Below are 24,111 nucleotides of genomic sequence, written 5' to 3' on the forward strand. Positions count from 1 at the left end.
AGCCAATTTAGCCAGTCGATCAGCAAGCTCATTGCCGAGGATCCCAACATGGCCTGGGATCCAAATGAAAACAACAGAGCATCCACGTTGATCAAGGAGAGAAAGGGAGTCCTGGATAGCTATGACCAATGGGTGGCAAGAGAAGCACTGGCCGATAGCTTGCAAACTGCTCAAGGAGTCACTACAGATAGTGAAGGGATAGTCTGGAAGGCACCAGTCGCAAGTCGTACCCCACGATGGTGGATGGGGTCTAGTATTTGCAATGTCGAAGGTGACACAGAACCATAGACAGGACACCTGTAGTCTAAATGACACTGGGCCAGCGCTTTGTGCAATCGCAGGATAATAGAACGGTCTGCACCACAGGTGGTATTGCACAGACATCTAAGAACATTGATATGTGACCAGCACGTCCTCTTCAGCTGGCGAAGATGTGGGAGCCATGTCAACCGGGCATTGAAGACCAGACCCAAGAAGCGATGGATGTCCACCATCTTGAGGGATTGACCATTGAGGAACTGGTCCAGATGGGAATGGACTGTACAGCTATGGCAGAAATGCATGAGACACAACTTGGCCACCAAAAACTGAAAGCCATGGGAGAGAGTCCAACATTGTGCCAGGTAGATTGCCCCCTATAGATAGCATTCTGCAGCACCCATGATGGAGGAAGCAATGTAGATACAAAAATCATCAGCAATCAAAGAGGGGAACACTGTCGGAGCAGCATCCGCCACCAGTCCATTAATGGCGACGAGAAAGAGAGGAATGCCCAGCACAGAACCCTGTGGAACCCCATTTTCTTGCCAAGTGGAAGTGCTGTAGGAGGAACCAACTTGGACCTTGAGTCGATGACAAAAGGTCGCCAGATTCAAGGATCCGAAACAGCCGCCGACTCTCAAGGAGCTTGCAGAGGGTGCTGGTAAGGCTGATTGGATGGTAGCTAGCCAACTGAAAGATGTGGCTTCCCAAGCTTCAACACTGGAGTAACAATGCTTTCCTGCCCTGGGTAGGAAACACCCCCTCACTCCACAGACAGTTGAAAAGGGTCAGTATACGACATTGGCCAGACACCGATAAGTGTGGGAGCATTTGGTTATGTATCCGATCTGGTCCAGGAGCCGTGTCGCGACAAAGGGCGAGGGCACTGGCAAATTCCCATTTGCTAAATGGGGCATTATAAGGCTCCAAGCAGCAAGAAATGAAAGACAAAGGCAGTCACTCTGAGCGCCGAATGTGGGCGGATACTGAGTCAATGCAGAAGCTTGGGCAAAGTGTTGAGCAAAATGCTCTGCGACAAAGTCCGGATGGGTAAGGGCAACACCATGCACAGAAATTTGCCTGAGATCCGCCCAGACTTGGGAAGACGGGGTGTGCAGTCCTATGGCAGCCACATATCATTCCCAGCAAATCAGTTTCTGAAATTTGATTAGGTAATGGGACCGGGAGGCTGGGGCTGCAGATGGAGAGGTCAATGGCGGAGAAAGTGCCGTTTGTCACACTGAAGTGTGTGGGAGCGCCGGTGTAGGAGACAGCCCTGCCAGAACAGCTTCAACAGTCCTGCCCTGGGCAGTAGTCGTGTGACTACCCCAAAGAGGGTTGTGGGCATTAAAGTCCCCTACAAGCAAAGGGAGAACGGAGTTGAAGAAGGGTGGTTAGGGCAAGGGATGTGGGCAGCCTGTCAGGCAGGAGGTAGAGATTACAGATTGTGATTGGAGTGGCCAGATGGATCCTGACAGCAATTGCTTCCAGAGTGGTATGGAGGGGAACCCATTTACTAACAATGTCCTTGCGGACTAAGGTGCAAACACCACCAGAAGCCAGCAAGGGGCCAATTCGGTTGGTTGGTTGGTTTGGGGGATGAAAGGGACCAGACTGCTACGGTCATCGGTCCCTTTTTCCAAAGACAAAGAGCACACACAGAGAATAAAAAAGGAACAGAATAGATCACAGACGATACAGAACAGAAGAAACGGAGCCAGGGACAAGACAAAACGAACTAAAACCACACAGTGTGTGACAGTGGTTGGCCGACCATACAAATAAAAAAGGAAAAGCCAACCACTTAGAAACACCTTAAAAGATCAGTTTAAAATCATAGGCCAAAGGCCAGAATCAGCACAAAAAATAAAATAAAACAAACACTCAGATGAAAGAATAAAAACTCCCTGCCCTAATAAAACGTAAAACTAAGGCAGCCATAACAGGGTCATCAGATAAAACGGCAGGGAGCGTATCAGGCAGCGCAAATGTCTGCCTGACCACAGCTAAAAGGGGGCAGGCCAACAGAATGTGGGCCACTGTCAAAGCCGCCCCGCAGCGACATACAGGAGGGTCCTCCCGGCGCAGTAAATAACTGTGTGTTAGCCGGGAGTGGCCAATGCGGAGCCGACAAAGGACGACTGAGTCCCTGCGGTTGGCTCGCATGGAGGACCGCCACACAGTCGTCGTCTCCTTAATGGCACGGAGTTTATTGGGTGTAATCCGATCGCGCCATTCAGCGTCCCAAAACGCAAAAACTTTTCGGCAGAGGACTGCCCGCAAATCAGCCTCTGGGAGGCCAACATCCATAGATAGTTTACTCGTGGCCTCTTTCGCCAGGCGGTCAACATGTTCATTGCCCGGGATACCGACATGACCGGGGGTCCACACGAAGACCACAGAGCGGCCGCAACGCGCCAGAGTATGCAGGGACTCATGGATAGCCATCACCAGACGAGAACGAGGAAAACACTGGTCGAGAGCTCGTAAACCGCTCAGGGAATCGCTACAGATAACGAAGGACTCACCTGAGCAGGAGCGGATATACTCTAGGGCTCGAAAGATGGCGACGAGCTCAGCAGTGTAAACGCTGCAGCCAGCCGCCAAGGACCGTTGTTCGGAATGGTCCCCTAGAGTTAGCGCATACCCGACACGACCAGCAACCATCGAACCGTCGGTGTAAACAATTCCAGAGCCCTGATACGTGGCCAGGATGGAATAAAAGCGGCGGTGGAAGGCCTCTGGAGGGACCGAGTCCTTCGAGCCCTGTGCCAAGTCGAGCCGAAGGCAAGGGCGAGGAACACACCACGGGGGTGTACGCAGAGGCGCCCAGAAAGGAGGTGGAACAGGGAAAAACCCAAGCCCGCAGAGAAGCTCCTTGACGCGTACGGCGATCGGACAACCCGACCGGGGCCGACGGTCTGGCAGATGGACGACTGACTGCGGGAACAGGACACGATAATTTGGATGCCCGGGCAGACTTAGAACATGGGCAGCATAAGCGGCCAGCAAACATTGGCGCCGGAACCGCAGTGGAGGTACACCTGCCTCCACTAGTACGCTGTCCACAGGGCTGGTGCGGAAAGCACCAGTGGCAAGGCGTATCCCGCTGTGGAGAATTGGGTCCAGCACCCGTAACGCAGATGGGGATGCTGAGCCATAAGCCAGGCTCCCATAATCCAGACGGGACTGGATTAACGCCCGGTAGAGCCGCAACAGGGTAGAGCGGTCGGCGCCCCAGCGGGTGTGGCTCAAGCATCTCAGAGCGTTTAGATGCCGCCAACATGTCTGTTTAAGCTGCCGGATATGAGGCAGCCAAGTCAACCGGGCATCGAAAACCACCCCCAAAAACCTGTGGGTCTCCACCACAGCAAGGAGTTCGTCGCCAAGATAAAGCCGCGGCTCAGGATGGACTGTTCGGCGCCGGCAGAAATGCATAACGCGGGTCTTGGCTGCCGAAAACTGAAACCCATGCGCTACAGCCCAAGACTGCGCCTTATGGATAGCTCCCTGTAGCTGACGTTCAACAGCTGCAATGCCAGAAGTCGTCAGCATACAGGGAAGCGGAGACAGAAGTTCCCACGGCCGCAGCGAGCCCGTTAATGGCTATTAAAAACAGGCAGACACTTAAAACAGAACCCTGTGGCACACCGTTCTCCTGGACGTGGGTGGAACTATAGGAGGCTGCGACTTGCACGCGGAAGGTACGATACGACAGGAAATTGCGGATAAAGATCGGCAGAGGGCCCCGAAGACCCCATCCATGAAGCGTAGAAAGGATGTGATGACGCCATGTCGTATCGTACGCCTTCCGCATGTCGAAAAAGACAGCGACCAGGTGCTGACGGCGGGCAAAGGCAGTACGGATGGCCGACTCCAGGCTCACCAGATTGTCGGCGGCGGAGCGGCCTTTCCGGAACCCACCCTGAGACGGAGCCAGAAGGCCCCGAGACTCCAGTACCCAATTTAAGCGCCGGCTCACCATCCGTTCGAGAAGCTTACAAAGAACGTTGGTGAGGCTAATGGGGCGGTAGCTGTCCACCTCCAAAGGGGTCTTTCCAGGTTTCAAAACGGGGATGACAACGCCTTCCCGCCATTGCGACGGAAACTCCCCCTCGACCCAAAGACGGTTGTAAAGATCGAGAAGGCGCCGCTGGCAGTCCACTGAAAGGTGTTTCAGCATCTGACAGTGGATGCCATCTGGCCCAGGAGCGGTATCAGGGCAAGCAGCTAGGGCACTGCGAAATTCCCACTCACTGAATGGAGCATTGTAAGATTCTGGGTGGTTGGTGCGAAACGAAAGGCTCCGACGTTCCATCCGCTCTTTAACGGAGCGGAAGGCCTGGGGGTAATTCGCAGAAGCGGAACTCATAGCAAAATGCTCTGCTAAGCGATTGGCAATGACGTCGGAGTCAGTACAAATTGCTCCATTCAGTGAGAGCGCAGGGACGCTGGCAGGGGTCCGATAGCCGTAGACGCGTCGAATCTTGGCCCAGACCTGCGAAGGAGTGACATGGAGGCCAATGGTGGACACATACCGCTCCCAGCACTCCTTCTTACCTTGGCGGATAAGGAGGCGGGCCCGCGCACGCAGCCGTTTGAAGGCGATAAGGTGGTCTAAGGAGGGATGTCGCTTGTGACGCTGGAGCGCCCGCCGGCGATCTTTAATCGCTTCAGCGATCTCAGGCGACCACCAAGGGACAGCCTTCCGCCGAGGGGACCCAGAAGAACGGGGAATGGCAGATTCGGCGGCAGTAACGATGCCGGTGGTGACCGATTGAACCACCGCATCAATGTCGGCATTAGAGAGAGACTCAAGAGCGGCAGTGGAGGAGAACAAGTCCCAGTCAGCCTTATTCATAGCCCATCTGCTAGGGCGCCCAGAAGAGTGACGCTGTGGTAGTGACAGAAAGATCGGAAAGTGGTCACTACCACACAGGTCGTCATGCACACTCCATTGGACAGACGGTAAGAGGCTAGGGCTACATATTGAAAGGTCAATGGCGGAGTATGTGCCATGCGCCACACTGAAGTGTGTGAAGGCACCATCATTTAAAATCGAGAGATCGAGCTGCGACAATAAATGCTCAACGATGGCGCCTCGACCTGTTGCCACTGACCCACCCCACAGAGGGTTATGGGCGTTGAAGTCGCCCAATAGCAAGAAAGGTGGCGGCAATTGGGCTATCAGCACAGCCAGGACATGCTGCGAGACATCACCATCCGGTGGAAGGTAAAGACTGCAGACGGTAACAGCCTGTGGCGTCCACACCCGAACAGCGACAGCCTCTAAAGGTGTGTGGAGAGGGACAGACTCGCTGTGCAGAGTGTGAAGGACATAGAGGCAGACGCCACCCGACACCCTTTCATATGCAGCCCGGTTCTTATAATAACCCCGATAGCCACGGAGGGCGGGGGTACGCATTGCTGGAAACCAAGTTTCCTGAAGAGCAATGCAGAAGAAAGGGTGAAGGCTGATAAGTTGTTGGAGCTCAGCTAGATGGTGGAAAAAACCGCCGCAGTTCCACTGGAGGATGATATTGTCCATGGCTGAGAAAGGCGTGAAAGGACTGGGAAGGCAATTTACGCCGCTCGTTCACTCACTGCCACCGATTCAGTACCCGTACGAGAGGCATCCATGGCGTCTGAGGGACCAGCGAGATCAAGGTCCTCAGCGGACGCTCGAATCTCGACTGCATCCTCAGACGCAGAGCGCGAAAGGTGCGGTGGGGTTGGCGCCACCGCAAGTTCTTTGGCCTTAGAGGTCTTTCTCTTGGACTTCTCTCGCTGAACCTTGGGTTGCACTGGCTGGGAAGGCTTCACCGATTCAGTCTCTGGGACAGAGGAGGATCGCGAAGCCCTACGCCCGGCCGCTGGTGAGGACTTATGCCACTGGCGGCCGTCATCCTTCCCGCTGGTGGAACCCTGGGAAGGGAGGGTCCCAAGGGAACACTTACGGGCGAGAGTAGCCGAAGAAGTTAGACGCTTCTCCGGCTGAGAAGCGGGGACGGACGTCCCCAACGGGTGGGAGGAGGTTGCTCCTGAGGTAGGTGGTGCAGGAGCAACCGGTTGGGTAGAGCCCCCCACAGGCAAGGGGGCAGGAGGAGTCTTACTGCTTATCGGGCTGGCTGGAAGTCTCTGAACTAATGGAGGGAGCACAGTTGTCGTAGCAGCTGCATAAGAATATGTCATTCTCACAGGATGGAGTCTGTCATATTTCCTTTTGGCCTCAGTATAGGTCAGCCGGTCCAGGGTCTTATATTCCATAATTTTGCGCTCTTTCTGAAAGACTTGGCAGTCAGGCGAGCAAGGTGAATGGTGCTCCCCGCAGTTGACACAGATGGGAGGCGGGGCACATGGAGTATCGGGATGAGACGGGCGTCCGCAATCTCGACATGTGAGGCTGGAAGTGCAGCGGGAAGACATATGGCCGAACTTCCAGCACTTGAAGCACCGCATCGGGGGAGGAATATAGGGCCTGACGTCACATCGGTAGACCATCACCTTGACCTTTTCCGGTAACGTATCACCCTCGAAGGCCAAGATGAAGGCACCGGTAGCTATCTGATTTTCCTTCGGACCCCGATGAACGCGCCGGACGAAATGTACACCCCTGCGCTCTAAGTTGGCGCGCAGCTCGTCATCAGACTGCAAAAGGAGGTCCTTATGGTAAATAACTCCCTGAACCATATTTAAACTCTTATGCGGCGTGATCGTAACAGCAACATCCCCCAGCTTGTCACAAGCAAGCAACCGTCGTGACTGGGCAGAGGATGCCGTTTGGATCAGGACCGATCCAGAGCGCATTTTTGACAAGCCCTCCACCTCCCCAAACTTGTCCTCTAAATGCTCGACGAAGAACTGAGGCTTTGTGGAAAGGAAAGACTCCCCATCGGCTCTCGTACAAACTAAAAATCGGGGCGAATAACTATTACCTCCATCCTGAGATTTACGCTCCTCCCACGGCGTGGCCAGAGAGGGGAACGTTTTCGGATTGTACTTTTCAGCATTAAAGTGAGCCCGAGAACGCTTAGAGACTGCTGGCGGCTGGCCGCCAGCGAGAGATGATGTACCACGCTTCATTGCGGGTCATCCGCCCTGATGCCACCTACTCCGACCAAGGGCCCTCCCCACGGGCGCCACCCAGCCGCAGCAATAGCCACCTGGCAGGATGGCCATTGCCGGGAGTCCTGATGCCCCAGGGAGACGGGCATCTACTCCTTGGCATACGTGGGGAGTTAACGGCGCAGGCATCAGTAGAGCGATCCCTGTGTTGTCAGGGGGCTACAACCAAGAGGGTACATGGCGGCCCCACCACAACGGACTGGCTACCGTGCTGGATCTTAGGTGCAAAACTGTTCAAGGTCGTCGTCGCAGTTAAAAGAAACACTGCAGAGTGCAGCGTGGGAATCGCACACAGGGACGTATCCTCGCCCAAGAGATGGAAAACGAGCGGGACACCTTTGCAACGACGAAAAAGCCGGCTAAAGGTCTCAATGCACGACGGATACAGTGCACCACGTAAGGCGCCCTTCCCCAATTGGCTCGCTCTTCGGAATAATTTAGAAAGATGGAGGTCAAACCCGAAAGGGGACCATCACATAAGGCCGAAACATGTGAGACTCCTTTTAGTCGCCTCTTACGACAGGCAGGAATACCGCGGGCCTATTCTAACCCCCGAACCCGCAGGGGGGGGGGCCAATTCGGTTTCAACAGAAAGCATGGAACCCACAAAGGGTGGGCGAGTAAGAATTAACAAAATGGGTCTCCTGGAGAGCACTGCAAGCAGCAGAGTAGGAGGAAAGAAGGGGTTGCAACTCCTGGAGGTGACACAAATAGCCATTACGTTTCCACTAGAAGATTCTCAAGCTGGAGCCCAAATGGGAAGCGAACGGACTGGAGCCGGTCATGCCGCCAAGTCACCATCTGTCACCGATAAGGATGGGGTAATGTCCAAATAGGTGGGGTCAGACTCGGTTGGTTCTTTGGCTAGAGGAGGAGAAGGCGGCACCTCAGGGATACCACGTGTTTCTGCTTCTTCTCTTGTCAAGAAAGAGAAGGGCAGACTGCAGCAAGGTCGGGCAATGAATTACACCTGGCAATCTTGGTGCCCACCGGCCGCGGATCGCGCAGCCGATGTGGAGCTGCATATCACCTTTCAGGGGGGGTGCCAGGAACAGGAGTCCCGGGAGGGAGCTCCAGTTCCGGCGGCTGCCGAAGAAGGGGAGCGCTTCGCCAGTGGGGGAGGGGAGCAGGACCCAAAGGGGTGGGTATGGGGACTGATGTGGAGGGGGAAAGGGGGACTGAGGGTTAGGCGGAAGGTGTGGGGCGGGGCTGGGAAGAGGAGCGGGTAGGAGGGGGAATGGATGTAACTGAAGCAAAAGTAGAAGTTACAGGCACGGGATGGGGCCAGTCATACTTTTGACAAGCCTCAGTGTAGGTAAGTCAATCTAAGGTCTTGTACTCTTGACTCCATCGTTCTTTCACGTACACCAGGCATGCTGGTGAGTGTGGAGAATGTTGCGCATTACAATTTACGCACACTGGCGGGGGAGCACAGGCACTCCCCTCGTGGAGGGGGCACCCACAGTCACTGCAGAGGGGATCATTGGTGCAGCGGGAAGGCATGTGTCCAAACCATAAGCAAATTAAACAACAGCACATACCAATACAAAGCCAGGAGGATAGCCAGGTTGATTTAAGATGTCCACCAAGAGGGAAAGGAGGGGGCAGGGAGAAAGGAGCAAGGACAGGGAGGGAGAAGAACAGGGATAGTAATGCAGTCTGGAAAAAGGAAGGAGACTGCAATAGCTTGGGGCCACATGCGCGCCACACATGTACCCACAAAAGGGACTGTGGGGCCCTGGGAGGGGGGGGGGGGCATCCATATGACCTTATTTACTGTGTAGCTACCAGTTTTGGCACTTCAATGTGCCATCTTCAGGACTTAGTTGATGAATGTGTTGTCACGATCCATATATACGCTGCATCAGTGGCCAACTTAACTAGTTTACACACACTATCCGTAACTGACGTCAGCACTCCAACCATCAACTGCCAACTCGTCAACTAAGGCCTAACAACTGCACAATTTAACACCGAAACTGGTAGCTACACAGTAAATAAGATCATAAGGATGGCTGTAAGCTTTTTATTTTCTTACACAGTCTTTGACTGAGACCCTCCACTTGGCACCAAACCAAAGGATGCTCGTGTACTCCAGTGTTGTGAATTATGAGCTCTGCTTTCACTGACTCCCCCCCTCCTCGCAATATGAACTCAGTATGGCCTCAGAAATCAAGTGATAAGCATCACTGGTGCCAATGTGAGCCACACAACTTGCAAATGACTGCACCCAGCACACTTCATAGCCGCATGCATGACCTGCTCCACATCTCAGTTATGGTCCTCCTCACAGAAATATTGAGTGTACATTGGTTTTATTTCCGGTCCTGAACACTATTTCCTTAAGAGGCTCCATAATGCGCCTAACAATGGAGCTCACAATAACTAGAAAATCCCTCAACCCCATGTGCCCGCTCAGGCCCTGCTGAAGGAGTGGCCACCCATCCACTCACAGGGTTAATGGGCAAGGCTTAATGGCCAGCCTGCACATTGACTGTCCGCCTCATGCGATGCCAATGCATCAGCACCTGTCACTCACCCATCAATGAGGGCAGATCCATTGCTTCGGGTACACTGTAAGGTGCCTCATCAGCAGAGCCTTTGGGCAAAATAAGTGACAACTGAGGTATCTAACGTAGCTCACCAGATTCTCTGCCACCATTACAAACCGAGGCAGCAGCCTGAAAATGGCTGACTGCAGCCAGAAGTGCCTCCAGCTGTTCACGAACTGCAACCAGCTCCTCCTGTGTCCGTTTATAGTATGCACGTATCTTTTCCATCTCAGCACAACTAACTTAAGAAGTAAACCACAAAACCACACAGAGAAAAGTAAATATGCAAACCGCTACCCTTTGGAAGTGTAACCAATGCAAACTGGTACCTTACTGAGCTGTACAGCTGGCCGTTCAAAAGAAATGATGACTGTGCTACAGACTGCCTGAATCTACACTTCGCAGTAACCTCACATAAGAAACACACATGGAATTTAGGAATTAAACTATGAACAAAAGGATACAAAAGGATCAATAAATAACTTGCTGCTCCCTTGGATTATAAAAGGTGACAGCTGTAATCTGAATAGGGCTAATGCGAGAGTTCGTCTAACAATAAGTAAATAAATACGAATGCAGGTGCTACCACAAACAGCATAGCAAATGGATTACTGCAGCCAAGATAGACACGATGCCAACACCCACCACAGTAGTACAAGTTTATATGACAACTAGCTGCGCACATGATTATGAGATTGAAACAATGTACGATGACATAAAAGAAATTGTTGTATTAGTTATGGGAGAAGAAAATTTAATTGTGTTAGGGAACTGGAATTCGATAGAAGGAAGACAAAGAAAAGAAAAATAGTAGGTGGATATGTACAGGGGGAAAGGAACGAAAGATGAAACTCCCTGGTAGAGTTCTGCACAGTGGATAATTGGTAACACTTAAAGAATCATGAAAAAAGGTTTTATATGTGGAACAGACCTGGAAACACACGAAGGTTCCAGACTGAATAAATAATGGTAAGACATTTCAACATGAGATTTTAAACTGTAAGACATGTCCACGGGCACATATGGTCTCTGACCACAATTTATTGGTTATGAATTGTGCATTAAAACCGAATAAACTGCAAAAAAGGTAGGAAATTAAAGAGCTGGGTCCTGGATAAATTGAAGGAACAAGAGGTTGTTCAGAGTTTCAGAGGGAGCCTTAGGTAACAACTGACAAACACAGGAAAGGAATAAGTACAAGACAAATGGGTTCCTTTGAGAGATGAAGTAATTTAGGCAACGGAGGATCAAATAGGTAAAAAGACAAGGCCTAAGAGATACTGAATTTCGTTGATGGAAGGAGAAAATACAAAAATGTGGCAACTGAAGCAGGCAAAAAAGAATACAAATGTCTACAAAATGAGCAACTGAAAGGATATAGAAACATATGTAACTATTGGAATGACATATTACCTATAATAAAATTAAAGGGTCCATTAGAGGAAAGAGATGCAGCTCTACATCTCTATAGCTCAGACAGAAAACCAGTACTAAGCAAGGAATAGAAAGCTGAAACGTCAAAAGGGTATACAGGGAGTCTATACAGGAGAGACGAACTTGTAGGCAATATTATAGAAAGGGAAGACAATTTAGATGAACATGAGATAGGAGAAATGACACTGCAAGAAAAATTTGACAGAGCACGGAAAAATCGAAGTCAAAAGAAAGCCCCTGCAGTAGACAACATTCAGTCAGAATTACTGGTATCCTTGGGTGAGCTAGCACTGACAACACTATTGCACCTGCTGTGCAAGATATATGAGACAGGTGAAATACCATCAGACTGCAAGAAGAATGTAATAATTCCAATTCCAATGAAGCACATGCTGACAGCTGTGACTATTACCCAACTATCAGTTTAATAAGCCATTGTTGCACAACGCTAACAAACATTATTTAAAGATGAATGTAGAAACTGGTAGAAGCAGATCTTGGGGGACATCGATTTGGATTCCAAAGAAATGCAGGAACATACAAGGCAATATTGCCCCATTACTTATAGAAGATAGCTTTTGACAATGTCAATAGGAATATACTCTAAATTATGAAGGTCATAGCAGTAGAATTAAGGGAGCAGAAGGTTATATGCAGCTTGGACAGAAACCAGACGGCAATTATAAGAGTCAAGGGGCACTAAAGGTAAGCAGTGGTTGAGAAGGGAGTGAGACAGGGTTGCAGTGTATCCCCAGTATTATTTAGTCTGTTCATTGAGCAGGCAGTCATGGAAACCAAAGACAAATTAGAAGAAAGGAATTAAAGTTTAGGGAGAAGAAATAAAGACTTTGAGGCTTGTCAATAAAATTTTAAAACTCTCAGGAGACAGCAGCAATGGGCTTGAAAGAGCAACTGAATGGAATGTGTCTTGAAATGAGAATATATGATGAACGTCAACAGAAGCAAATCAAAAGTAGGTCTATGGAATGTAGTTGAATAAATTCAGGTGATGATGAGGAAATTAAATTAGGAAAATAAAAGTAGATGATTTTTGCTAATTTGGCACTCCTGAAAGAAAGGATACTGCGGAGACATGGCTTAGCCACAGCCTGGAGGATGTTTCCAGAATGAGATTTTCACTCTGCAGCGGAGTGTGCGCTGATATGAAGGAGTGCTAGTTCTGCAAGGTTCGCAGGAGAGCTTCTGTAAAGTTTGGAAGGTAGGAGGCGAGGTACTGGCAGATGTAAAGCTGTGAGGACGGGGCGTGACTCGTGCTTGGGTAGCTCAGTTGGTAGAGCACTTGCCCACGAAAGGCAAGGTCCCAAGTTCGAGTCTCGGCCTGGCACACAGTTTTAACCTGCCAGGAAGTTTCAAAATGCATTTAGTTCAACACACTCTGAGCTACAAATTAACATCATTATCACTTAGCTGAATTTATTGTTTAATATATTTTTAATAGTTCAAAGTTATCAGCCACAAATAAAAAAAACACAAGTTTTGAACAGTAGTTTACCAGAGAAAGATTAATTTCTCAGCTTTAATAATTTTTCTCCTATTACACTGTATAGTATAGTTACTTTTTATAGAGTATCAATGGTGAGCAGCTTACACTTAAGCAATACTCTATTTTAAAAAATGGATTTTTTTAAATTTTTCCATTTTGTTCTTCTTTATGAAAGGAGATGTTAATAAAATTTTTGTTGTTGTTATATTGACTTGCTGTCCCGTCCGAAAAGTAAATCAGTTTTTTTTTTTTTTTTTTTTTTTTTTTTTTTTATATGGAAGGGTGCTGCTGTTTAATGTAGTTTGTCAATTTTAACTGAAAAATGTGCACTGCTGCAGTGTTGTGTTCAAGGTAGTCACTTATGAAACAAAAGCTGTGGCTCACTAGTTTATCTTCATCTTTATTATAGAATACAAATGGGTGAACTGTGGCCTGTTTGTTTAGCCAGTGGTGCCCTTGTACTTCATCTTGAACAACAAAGGAATAATTTTCCAAAAAGTCAGAAAGAACTAAGCATTCATCAGCTGCCAAGGTTTGCTTTTTGTCTTTCAAAAACTTACTTTGAGCTTTTGCAATAAAATTATGCATTTTCAGTTTTTCAAGGTTAGCCACCAACACTTCAAAAAACTCTTCTCATGACTTTATGACCATCTCCATTTCAGTTCTGTCTTGTGTCACCTACTGTTTATATTTTATATTGTCAGGCATCAAATCGTCTTCTTCAGATTCTTCAAACATGTCAAGTAAGGCTTGTTTTTCCTGGACAATCTTCACATCTTCCCTTGATCATACAATTTTAACTGTCAATATTGCATACCATAATGTAAAAAAAGTCTTTATAGTTAACTCCAAGATTGGCCCCCTCTATCATCAACTTTATGTTCTGATGATACAAACAAACATACATTATGGGTGTCAGATGCCCCTGCAACAATACACCATCTTCGTCTCAACTGGCAAAACTTTGACCTTCCAATTTTAAAGTCAGGATTTTCTTTTTTTAAGTTCAGTGAAGAGTTCATTTAAATTATACAATACTAACATTTTTCATCTTTGAATCTTAGAACCATTTTCTCCCACAGAAACACAGTCTTTTTTGCCAGACATCGAACGACTGTTATCGTCATCATCATAATACTTAATAACTTTATTAATTGTGTTTTCATCTACCAAATTAGATGGACTTTTCTTTTGTAATGCTGGTAAAATTCCCTGTTCTTTTACTACGCCTAATTGCCTTAACATAACAAGACGTTCTGACTCATTAAATTCATCACTAACTTTTGCTCGACTCCAAGAATTCGGCAGTAAGCTGATAATCTTAATTTTATCCTCTTTGTTTGAAGTACTGCACTTAGTTTTTACACTCCTGGAAATGGAAAAAAGAACACATTGACACCGGTGTGTCAGACCCACCATACTTGCTCCGGACACTGCGAGAGGGCTGTACAAGCAATGATCACACGCACGGCACAGCGGACACACCAGGAACCGCGGTGTTGGCCGTCGAATGGCGCTAGCTGCGCAGCATTTGTGCACCGCCGCCGTCAGTGTCAGCCAGTTTGCCGTGGCATACGGAGCTCCATTGCAGTCTTTAACACTGGTAGCATGCCGCGACAGCGTGGACGTGAACCGTATGTGCAGTTGACGGACTTTGAGCGAGGGCGTATAGTGGGCATGCGGGAGGCCAGGTGGATGTACCGCCGAATTGCTCAACATGTGGGGCGTGAGGTCTCCACAGTACATCGATGTTGTCGCCAGTGGTCGGCGGAAGGTGCACGTGCCCGTCGACCTGGGACCGGACTGCAGCAACGCACGGATGCACGCCAAGACCGTAGGATCCTACGCAGTGCCGTAGGGGACCGCACCGCCACTTCCCAGCAAATTAGGGACACTGTTGCTCCTGGGGTATCGGCGAGGACCATTCGCAACCGTCTCCATGAAGCTGGGCTACGGTCCCGCACACCGTTAGGCCGTCTTCCGCTCACGCCCCAACATCGTGCAGCCCGCCTCCAGTGGTGTCGCGACAGGCGTGAATGGAGGGACGAATGGAGACGTGTCGTCTTCAGCGATGAGAGTCGCTTCTGCCTTGGTGCCAATGATGGTCGTATGCGTGTTTGGCGCCGTGCAGGTGAGCGCCACAATCAGGACTGCATACGACCGAGGCACACAGGGCCAACACCCGGCATCATGGTGTGGGGAGCGATCTCCTACACTGGCCGTACACCACTGGTGATCGTCGAGGGGACACTGAATAGTGCACGGTACATCCAAACCGTCATCGAACTCATCGTTCTACCATTCCTAGACCGGCAAGGGAACTTGCTGTTCCAACAGGACAATGCACGTCCGCATGTATCCCGTGCCACCCAACGTGCTCTAGAAGGTGTAAGTCAACTACCCTGGCCAGCAAGATCTCCGGATCTGTCCCCCATTGAGCATGTTTGGGACTGGATGAAGCGTCGTCTCACGCGGTCTGCACGTCCAGCACGAACGCTGGTCCAACTGAGGCGTCAGGTGGAAATGGCATGGCAAGCCGTTCCACAGGACTACATCCAGCATCTCTACGATCGTCTCCATGGGAGAATAGCAGCCTGCATTGCTGCGAAAGGTGGATATACACTGTACTAGTGCCGACATTGTGCATGCTCTGTTGCCTGTGTCTATGTGCCTGTGGTTCTGTCAGTGTGATCATGTGATGTATCTGACCCCAGGAATGTGTCAATAAAGTTTCCCCTTCCTGGGACAATGAATTCACGGTGTTCTTATTTCAATTTCCAGGAGTGTAGTTTTTCTATCAAATCATCATATTCGGTTGGTGAAGTTTTAGAACTTCCATCTGTTTTAGCACAAATTGTATTTTGAAATGAAACTTCCAAATCTTTTTGACTGTAGCTGCCACCTCAAATTTTGTATTCAAGGCACCTGATCTTTTCTCTAGATTTAGTTTTATAATTTTACTAGCAGGCAATATACCCAGGATTTCACAAGCTATATCTACTTTTTTAATGGTTGCTGATAAGTCACAAAATTCTGTATCTGAGGTTTCAGTATCCTTTCTCTTGTTAATTACAAATATCTTAGTATGACATGGTGGACACACTGGTTTTCCTGGTATGCGATTGACAAGAGGGCTTTTATTTTTAGAATAATGATCAAATGTTATTTCTCGCTGACCTTTTTTTGTAGGTTTCTTATGTTTCTCAAAAGGGACCATGCAAGACTGACCAAAAATGTGATTATTTTTTTTAAAAGTATTTCATGGTACTTTAATGTTGATTTGACCTCTGGGCCGACTCTTAAGTAAAACAACACTTTCTTCTTCACTGTAATCTTCGATTAAAGTAATGTCTTTAGGATACACTCCAGACACACTTATGAAATGCTTCATTAATAATAACACCAACAAAACACTGAGACACCATTTTTCAACTGCACACTTCAAGAACTTCTAGCAAAGTAAGTGTGAGTAGACAACTGTTGGTGTATGGGGGAAGACGACAATCAGACTTGTATAGGCTTGCAGAAGCAATTGTTAGACTGCTGAAAAAATTACCACAGCACTGTTTTGACAAATAATCATTAGCTAGTGTAATGTGGTGTGTTACATTATGCAATTGGTATACTTTATTTGATTAGCCTACCAGATGTCGCAGATGTTAAAAAATGTATTTTTGACTCGTGTTTGTAATCGTTTTTTCATAACTTCCAATTGAATTTCAAAGTTGAAATTTATACCAAAATTTGATATCATAAATGTCTATTAACAGCGAAATTTTCAGATTTTTGTCTGGTCCTCCACCAAAGATATTGCAGGACACAAAATGGAAAAATTAAAAAATCCATTTTTAAAATAGCGTATTTTTTTTAAGTGTCAGCTGCTCACCATTGATACTCGACAAAAAGTAACTATACTATACAGTGTAATAGCAGAAAAAATATTAAAGTTGAGACATTAATCTTTCTTTGGAAAACTACTGTTCAAAAATTGTGTTTTTTTTTATTTGTGGTTGATAGCTTTGAACTATTAAAAATACATTCAGCTAAGTGATAATGATGTTAATTTGTAGCCCAGAGTGTGTTGAACTAAATGCATTTTATCTGAAAGGCTTAGGGCAATCCACTACTGAATAACTATAAAAAAATGTAGATGCTTGCAAATACGAAAAAAATGCATGCGGCCTGGAACAAATATGGCCACCATTTCAAAATAATAAACAATAAATTTTTTTAAAAAATATTTTTGTGACTACTAAACATTGGGGAATTTAGCCAGCAAACAAAATTTTTTTCTGAGATGGTCAAGCAACCAGTGCTGGACCACTTGGTACGGATTGAACCTCCCTTGTTGTTCTTAATGACTTGAGTCATGAATTGAGTTGGAAGAAACACACTGATGATTTGCTGAAACATCTGGTTCCAGCTACTTATACTATTAGGTTTATTGCAAATTTTGGTGATAAGAAGATGCAAAGCTACTTCTTTTTGCTGATGATCCAAGTACAGTAATCACACAATAAACAAGAATTAGCTGACAAACTGTAAATGTGTTCCAGAAAATTATTGAGTGGTCCTCTGCAAATGAAATCTTGCACTAAGTTTTGAAAAAACACAAGATCTACAGTTCGGTACACTAAATGGCATAACAACTCATATAGACTTTGAACAGAAATCTGTTGCTAAGGTAAAGTATTCAGAATTTATAGATGTGTGCATTGATGAGAAACTGAGTTGGAAGAAACACACTGATGATTTGCTGAAACGTCTGGTTCCAGCTACTTATGCTATTAGGTTTATTGCAAATTTTGGTGATAAACTTATCAGTAAATTATCCTATTATATTTTCATTCTGTGCATTCATATGGTATCATATTTTATGGTAATCCATAATTAAGTGAAAGTATTCATTGTACAAAAAGCATGTAACCATAACAACACCTTGAGCCTACCGAAGTAGACATTCATTTAAGGAACTAGGGATATTCACAGTACCTCCAGAATATATATATTCACTTATGAAATTTGTTATTAATAACCCACCCCAAGCCAAAAATAAGAATAGATTAGTTTTTCGTTCCATAGATCCGTGTTGAGGAGATCCTCGTTGATGTGGAACATGTCAATTTCTCTCTCTCTCTTTTTTTTTTTTTTAAGCTGAAATAGCAATACTAATAGTATGAATATATACAATACATCATTTGTTTCTATTAAAAAAATCGTCAATGGAGTAGAAGGAGTTGGCCACTAGTAAGTCTTTCAGGCTCCTTTTAAACTGATCTTTATTTGTAACTAAATTTTTTATGTTTGCCGGTCCTGAGTAGTTGACCCCTTTTTGAACTAAAGTAAGTGTTTTTAAGTCCTTGTGCAGATCATTTTTGTTCCTGGTATTGTGTGTATGAACTGAGCTGTCTGTCGGAAAAAGAGATATATTATTTAGGTGAAATTTCATTAAGAAGTAAATATACTGAGAGGCAGTAGTTAGTATACCCAGTTCTTTGAAGAGGTTTATACAGGACTTCCGTGAATTTACTCCACAAATAATACGTATTACACGCTTTTGGACTCTGAAAACTTTTGTTTGACTTGAAGAGTTACCCCAAAATATTATACCATATGACATTATGGAATGAAAGTAGGAAAAGTATGCAAGCTTCTTCATTTTTAACACACACACACACACACACACACACACACACACACACACACACACACGGGAGGCCTCGAACCTCACCAATTTTCATCTTCTTCTTGATAACCTATGTCTTGGCCTCACTGAATAGGACTTCAGCTTGTTGAACAGCCTGAACTACATTCTCCACTTTTGACAAAGTTGTATCATCTGTAAACTTCAAGGTAAGACCAATGGAGCCTGTGTCATTTACGAAAATTAAGAACAGCACAGGCCCGATCACGGGATGAATAAAGAATGTGATGGAGAAGCTGGGCTGTCATGGGCCTGATATCAGCCGAAAGAGCGCTTCTCTAGTAGCAGGACTGCCAGACATAGGTCTATCAGTCCCCGCAGATCTGAATTCCTACGGGTTTATTCTGTATGAACAATTAAAATAGACCATACAAAACAGAAAAACTTGACACCGTCAGCTAGGTGCGACTAACATGCAGTCAGGCTACAATCTTAACATCCTTTACGGAAGTATATATCAACACGTGGTTTGTGATTAACTCAAATGTTAAAATAAAATAAAAATTCTCTCATGGTTCAAACCACACATTTCAGCTCCAATGAAATCACTTATGACATCAAACACAATCAATATAAATTAAGGGATGGCTAACAAAACAGCGAAAACACTTTAATAGCTACCATGTATACCCTACGTAATGAATTCTATGCTTTACACATGTCCATACAAATAATACTAATCTCTGTTTTACAACCATAAAGCTTTCTGCTTCTGATTTGGAACAGCCATAAATGTGCCGCTGTTAACAGCATCAAAATAGTTTAATGAAGTCAAACTATTAGAACTTTTTTTATGCTTACTTTGTTCCGCTTTCTCCCATTACGTAGACACCTCTGGGATTTCCGTGATGACAAATTCACTATTCCATGTATTCAAATTCAGAAGTAAACAACTAATCCACTCCCGCTAAAAATGTACTTCTCAAAGATGTTACTGTACTAGTCAAAGTATCACCACAATATACCACACAGACGCGACACTTGGCCTCGATTTTGTTACCTACTGCGCCAGCGGCGCGCCAAGCGGCCAGTAAGTTAAACTGTTGAGATCGACGCAATCGTGAAAGCAAAAGCGAATAGTAGTTGTTTATTTTGGTTTGTACAATGGCTTTTACAAATGGACACAGCTTACACTACACTCGTTCGTCCTCTGTTAGAATATTGCTGCGCGGTGTGGGATTGACGGAGGACATCGAAAGAGTGCAAAAAAGGGCAGCTCGTTTTGTATTATCACGTAATAGGGGAGAGAGTCTGGCAGATATGATACGCGAATTGGGATGGAAGTCATTAAAGCAAAGACGTTTTTCGTCGCGGCGAGATCTATTTACGAAATTTCAGTCACCAACTTTCTCTTCCGAATGCGAAAACATTTTGTTGAGCCCAACCTACATAGGTAGGAATGATCATCAAAATAAAATAAGATAAATCAGAGCTCGAACAGAAAGGTTTAGGTGTTTGTTTTTCCCGCGAGCTGTTCGGGTGTGGAATGGTAGAGAGATAGTATGATTGTGGTTCAACGAACCCTCTGCCAAGCACTTAAATGTGAGTTGCAGAGTAGTGATGTAGATGTAGATGTATGTGTTTACGTTTAGTTGATATCAATGTGGTAAGCTGTAGTTCTATCCAAAGTCAAAGTGTTTCTTCACTAATGATTTCTAACTTACCACTGGATTCATGATTTTTATCTCTATTTGGGCGTATTTTAGAATCATTTTTAGAAACGTCTATGTCTTCTGATATCACACAAACTCATGTAGGGAAGAAATAAGTTAAATATTTCTAAATCACGTAGGAAAGATGCAAAACAAACATTATGCTTACGACACATCTGAAGTTCTCCCTTCTCGCCGCTTTGAGCTCTAGTGTCGCTCCAGCTGTCAAACGGTAACAGCTTTTACAGCAGTGAGTGTCGTGACTGTCTTGTTAGACCGTGGTATCACGGAACGTAGAGGCCTGTCGAGATGTAACGATCTGTCTGCGCAAAAATCTACGCACATCACCTTTGTGCAGTATAGCATTGCGTGAGAAAGGGGTTTTGCGCACATATCAGATGTGCGCAAAACTGTAAGTTGCAGTTGGAGGTCTGAAAGTAATTCCTCGAATTTGTGGGTTCAAATAACAACTGTGTACACAAACTGAAGCGTACAGACAAGAGGTCGTCCCAAATTTGGCGCTAAAACGTGTTTGAGGTGGCTGTTTGTTCACTAACATGTTTCACGTCTGTTTTTGCAAAATAACTTTAAAAATGACAGATACACGTCAGTGTTCTAGATAGTTCTTTGCCGAATTTATCGAAATGTATTGTGAATTGTGTTTCATGTATCTCACGATGTACAGTAGCTATCCATTTGGTTTGCATACAGGAGACATGTCAAAAGTTTATAAAACAGTTACAATGATTTTTACATTAATAAATAATAGCACCATAATAAATAACAATACTATAAGGATGTTTCTTGGAACGTGTAACACATTGTATCCAGCTCAAATATCCAGTTTGTCCCGCACGAATTCATCCACTGAGTAATAACACTTCAGTGTCAGTACCTCATATAGCTTTCTTTTAAGTATAAGGATGGCAGAGTTAACACTTTAAGTTTTCTAAATAATGGTCGACATGGTTCTTTGTGATTTGCACTGCACATCTTTCATATAATTTTTTTCTGTATTTTCAGTATCTGCACTATGTTTGTCGATTTACCCCAAAAAACAATACCATACCTAATGATGGATTCGAAGTAGCTTGTATATGCTACTTTTCGTGTGTCCATGTCAGTTGCATGTGATAATATTTGCATTGCAAATGCAAAGCTGCTGAGGTTGTTTGCCATATATTCAATGTATGCCTGCCAGCCCAAACTCTTATCTACATTTCAACCGAAGAATTTGACTGAGTCAGCTTCTTTCATACCTTGGTTGTTGTGTACAATCTTAATCTGCTCTCATTTTGACTGTTTGATTTTGAACTGCACCACGTGTGTCTTAGATATGTTTAGATTCAACCCATTTAGCTGAAACCAAGTTTCTAAGGAACTAAGGATCACAGATTTGGTATTTTTTCCGAATCCTGATCTTCAACTAAGACAGAAGTATCATCTGCGAAGCTGATGGGGAGCTCATATTTAATGGTAACACATTAACATAAAAGAGAAATAGGACTGGGCCTAATATAGAGCCTTGTGAAACACCCTGAGATATATATTTTCTTTTCCTGTCAGAAAAATAATATGCGCCATTTGAAGAAATGATAAAGCTTTGCTTTTTGTTGGATAAGTAGGATTTAAGCTATTGTAGGGCACTCCCGCTAATGCCATACTTTTCAAGTTTGTAAACAAGCAATGCATGGTTAACAGAATCAAACACTTTTGTGAGGTCACAGAAAATTCCTGCCCCCTTATTTCTCTTGTCTAACGTCTCATTGAGACTGTTTACTGCATCTATGGTGTTTTTCCCTTGCTGAAAACCAAATTGATTGTTTAGAGTAACAGAATATTTGCAGTGAAGTTTTGGATTTGTGCAACAGAAAGTTATTCATATATTTTAGATAGGACTGGGAGAATCGAGTTAGGATGACAATTTCCCATGATCTCTTTTGATCCCTTCTTGAAGGGTGGTTTGACTTCAGTACATTTCAGTACCTCTGGGAAACAGCCCTCTTAAAAAAATTGATTTAGTTAGTGGGTTTGCAATTCCATTGTGTACCACTTTAATAAAATTGGTGGGTATTCCATCCCAACCTGCAGATTTTTTGTTTCTTAATGTTAGAATTGCATTTTCTACATCCTCCACAGACACTTTTAAGAATTTTGTAAGGTTTTCAGAGTTTTCACCTAGGCCAAAGGGATTTACTTTGTTGTGATAAGTTGTTAATCTACATCAGACTTTTCTGTATTTATAAATAAATCATTAAAGTACTCTGGTATTTGAGTTGTATTCACAATAGTATTTCCTTCAATGTCAGTTTTTGAAATTTCTTGGTTAAAGTCTCTAACACCTAACTCAGATTTAATGACTGACCACACACCATTTGTCTTACTTTTATGATTTAAAATTAGCCTGTACATGAGTCATACATGTTTGTGACAAATTAAAAGCAGGGAATTATGGCGATAGGGATAAGAATGCAGTTGCTTGCAATTCTATAACAGAAAAGGAGGAGGAAATTACTGTTTAACATCGACGACGAGGTCATTACAGAAAGTGCACAACCTCGGATTAGGGATGGATGTGGAAGGAAATCGGCCATGCCCATTCAAGGGATCCATCCTGAAATTTGCCTGAAGCATATAACAGAGAAAGTACTAGCAGTTAACGCTACAGCAAACAGGGGAACAGTACACAATAACAAAAAAATGGTCTGCTGGCCGCAAAAAGCTAAGCAAAGTAACGAAATCTATCCGATGTGATGCCGAGTGATTGCTACCAAACTTTCACTTGATACTGTCCTTTGCCACTATCTTTTGTGTGTTTGTGACAGGGTACCAACAAAAACTAGACTTTATTTCTTTTAAAGAAGCTAATAATGGAAGATCTTAGAACAATGCCTTCAAGGACATAGTTATTATTACATTTCGTTTACTTCTTAATATAATATGTGGTTCATAACAAGAGTGATTTAGAGGGGAACTGTAGTATTTGCTACCACAATACTGCAAGTAAAACTTTCCAGGTGTACTATGAATCCCTGTCTACAGTCCCGAAGGGAATTATGTATTTTAATGTAAAAGTTCCTCGTAGACTTCATACATACATACATAAATTAATACTTGTTCCATAAATCATGAATAAGACAGTTCATAATGATGTGGAACATGTAACTTTAACATAAATATTCTTTACACAAAATAATTAATTTTTTTACCGTTACTATTTCATATCTAAAAATGTATTCATTGATTGGGAGTTGCCATTCAGAAAATCTTTTAATTTATTTTTAAATATATGTCAGACTTTTAATGCTGTTTGGCAAAGAACCAAAGATTTTTGTGGTAGCATAATTCAACGCCTTCTGTGCCAAAGTCAGATTTAACCCAGAATAGTGAAGATCATCTGTTCTTCTAGTGTTGTAGCTTTGCACTTCGCTCTCATTTTTGTATTTGGATGGGTTTTAATAACAAATTTCATAAGTGAATATATGTATTCGAAAGGTAATGTGAATATCCTGAGTTCCTTAAATAAATGTCTGCAAGGTGATTTTGGGTGGGCTCCAGCTATTATTCTGACTACAAGATATTGTGCAATGAATACTTTTTCCCTTAGTGATGAATTACCCGAAAATATGATGACATATGAAAGTAGTGAATGAAAACAGGCATATTAGGCTAATTTACTTATGTGTTTATCACCAAAATTTGCAGTAACCCTAATAGCATAAGTAGCTGAACCTAACCAATTCACCAGGCAAGGAAATGAAAATCTCAGCTTAGAAACAAACCGAACTATATTTCATTGGCCACATATATAACTTCTAAGAAAATGCTTTGTCTGAGACACGTCCAAAATTGTGAAAAACATGATCTGTAACTTCCAAA

At 44.8% G+C, this 24,111-nt stretch overlaps 1 protein-coding gene across 2 annotated transcripts in view; it reads right to left on the bottom strand.

Moving 5' to 3' along the window:
* Nucleotides 1-19,523, bottom strand: part of LOC126184716 (set1/Ash2 histone methyltransferase complex subunit ASH2) — a 187,009-nt gene extending 167,486 nt beyond the window's left edge. For both annotated transcript variants that reach the window (XM_049927238.1, XM_049927239.1), the window contains exon 1: nt 19,382-19,523. In XM_049927238.1, coding sequence (XP_049783195.1) covers nt 19,382-19,401 — 20 coding nt within the window. In that variant the 5' untranslated portion in view covers nt 19,402-19,523. The remainder of the gene's footprint in view (nt 1-19,381) is intronic.
* Between the last annotated feature and the right edge of the window lie 4,588 nt (nt 19,524-24,111).

This window comes from Schistocerca cancellata, chromosome 4 (assembly GCF_023864275.1).
Source record: "Schistocerca cancellata isolate TAMUIC-IGC-003103 chromosome 4, iqSchCanc2.1, whole genome shotgun sequence".
Classification (NCBI taxonomy): Eukaryota; Metazoa; Arthropoda; class Insecta; order Orthoptera; family Acrididae; genus Schistocerca; species Schistocerca cancellata.